This window comes from Myotis davidii, unplaced genomic scaffold, assembly GCF_000327345.1.
Source record: "Myotis davidii unplaced genomic scaffold, ASM32734v1 scaffold862, whole genome shotgun sequence".
Lineage (NCBI taxonomy): Eukaryota > Metazoa > Chordata > Mammalia > Chiroptera > Vespertilionidae > Myotis > Myotis davidii.
Window position 1 is genome coordinate 239800 of NW_006293230.1, and position 1794 is coordinate 241593.

At 50.2% G+C, this 1794-nt stretch overlaps 1 protein-coding gene across 1 annotated transcript in view; it reads right to left on the bottom strand.

The window, feature by feature from the left end:
* Positions 1-1227: 1227 nt before the first annotated feature.
* Positions 1228-1794, bottom strand: part of LOC102758275 (tripartite motif-containing protein 52) — a 2242-nt gene continuing 1675 nt past the window's right edge. The window contains exon 3 of the mRNA XM_006766856.2: positions 1228-1754. Coding sequence (XP_006766919.1) covers positions 1587-1754 — 168 coding nt within the window. The 3' untranslated portion in view covers positions 1228-1586. The remainder of the gene's footprint in view (positions 1755-1794) is intronic.

A 1794-nucleotide genomic window follows, 5' to 3' on the forward strand; every position in this document is an offset into this window, starting at 1 on the left:
CCTCACAATCCAGACTGTTGGCTCCCAACTGCTCACCTGCCTGCCTGCATGATTGCCCCTAACTCCTTCTGACTGCCAGCCTGATCACCCCCTAACCACTCCCCTGCCAGCCTGATTGATGCCTAACTGTTCCCCTGCCAGCCCGATAGCCCCCAACTGCCCTCCCCTACTGGCCTGGTCATCTCTCACTGCCCTCCCCTGCTGGCCTGATCACCCACAACTGCCCGCCCCTACAGGCCATCTTGTGGCGGCCATCTTGTGGCCACATGGGGGTGGCCATCTTTGACCACATGGGGCGGCCATCTTGTGGCATCCATCTTGTGGTGGCCATCTTGTGTGCTGGAATGATGGCCAATTTGCATATTACCTCTTTATTATATAGGATATCTTCCTATGCTCCATGCACAGTGATATTTTCTATTTAGTTTTAAAATAATGCTGGGCATGACTCATTTATTTTAAGAACCACTAAATGGTGAAAACCCACAGTTTGAAAATCACTGCTGTAGGAGAACATGAGGAAATACATTTTATAAATTGTAAAGCACTACTGAGATGTGAGCAGCTGCTACTAAATATCCACCAGGTTAAGACTTTTTGGGCCTGAAGACAACTTCTTTTTCCTTGGGTACTGCAAGGGGCCACATCACCTAGGTTCTGGTAAGGAAGTTAGTATTCACACTGACTTTTGTCATTGAGTCAACTTTCTAATACTCAGAATGAGAACTAGAAAGCAAGGCATTAACCAGGTCAAAATCCAAAGAAGGGAAGACAAAAAGGAAAGTAAAATATAAAAGTAAACATCTGATTAGTGCCTTATGGTTTATAAAATATTTTAACGCACATGACTCTCTCTCTCTCTCTCTCTCTCTCTCTCTCTCTCTACTATATATATTAGAGGAAGGGGAAGGGGAGAGAGAGAAACATCATCGCCTGCCTCCTGCACGCACCCTGACTGGGGATTGAGCCCACAACCTCGGCATATGCCCTGACCGGTAAATGAACTGGTGACCTTTCGGTGCACAGGACAACACGACCAACTGAACCACACTGGCCAGGGCACACGTGATCTCTTTTAATTGTAACAAGCCTAGGGAAAAAATAACGCGAACAGGTTGAAACCTGCCTAAGATGAGACAGGTCACCTGATCCTAAGTCCTTCGCTCTACATCACACCAGGGAAGCAAAGTGACCAGGACATGGCCAGTTGGTGTGGGGCATGGCCAGCTGCCCGCAGTAGCCCAGTTACGTTCTGATTCTGCTTGTGCTGAGAAGTCAAGGACCTCAGCTTTCCATTTCTATGTGTTCAGAGTTCTGTTGTCTTGGTTAGGGATAAACTCAGAACTCAGGTCAGACGGAAATTAATACCAGGGATCTGTTACCTCTGTCCCTCTGCCTAGGCTGACTGACAATGGTCAGCTTCGGTCTTTGCTCAGCTTCCTCTGGGGAGGACAGCCTCAGCCTTTGTCCTTGTGTGTTCATCTTTCTCCTCTGTAACCCTCCCCCCCCCGCCCCCAAATCTCTAATAAAAAAAGACTAAACAAGTACCCATCCCTGCCAACTCCTGTCCAAACTCCCATATCCCCTTAATGTAGGCCGCTCACCTTGTAGTCCTGCTCCACCTCCTCCAGCGGCACCACGCTGTGCTGCTCGTGGCTCCGGGACTCCCGGCACACCACGCAGATGGCCTCCTCGTCCACCTCGCAGAAGAGCTTCAGGGCTTGCTGGTGCTCGGAGCAGACGCCGTGCTCGCCCTCCAGGCTCGCCGAGACCAGGTCGGGGTGCAGGTGGCGG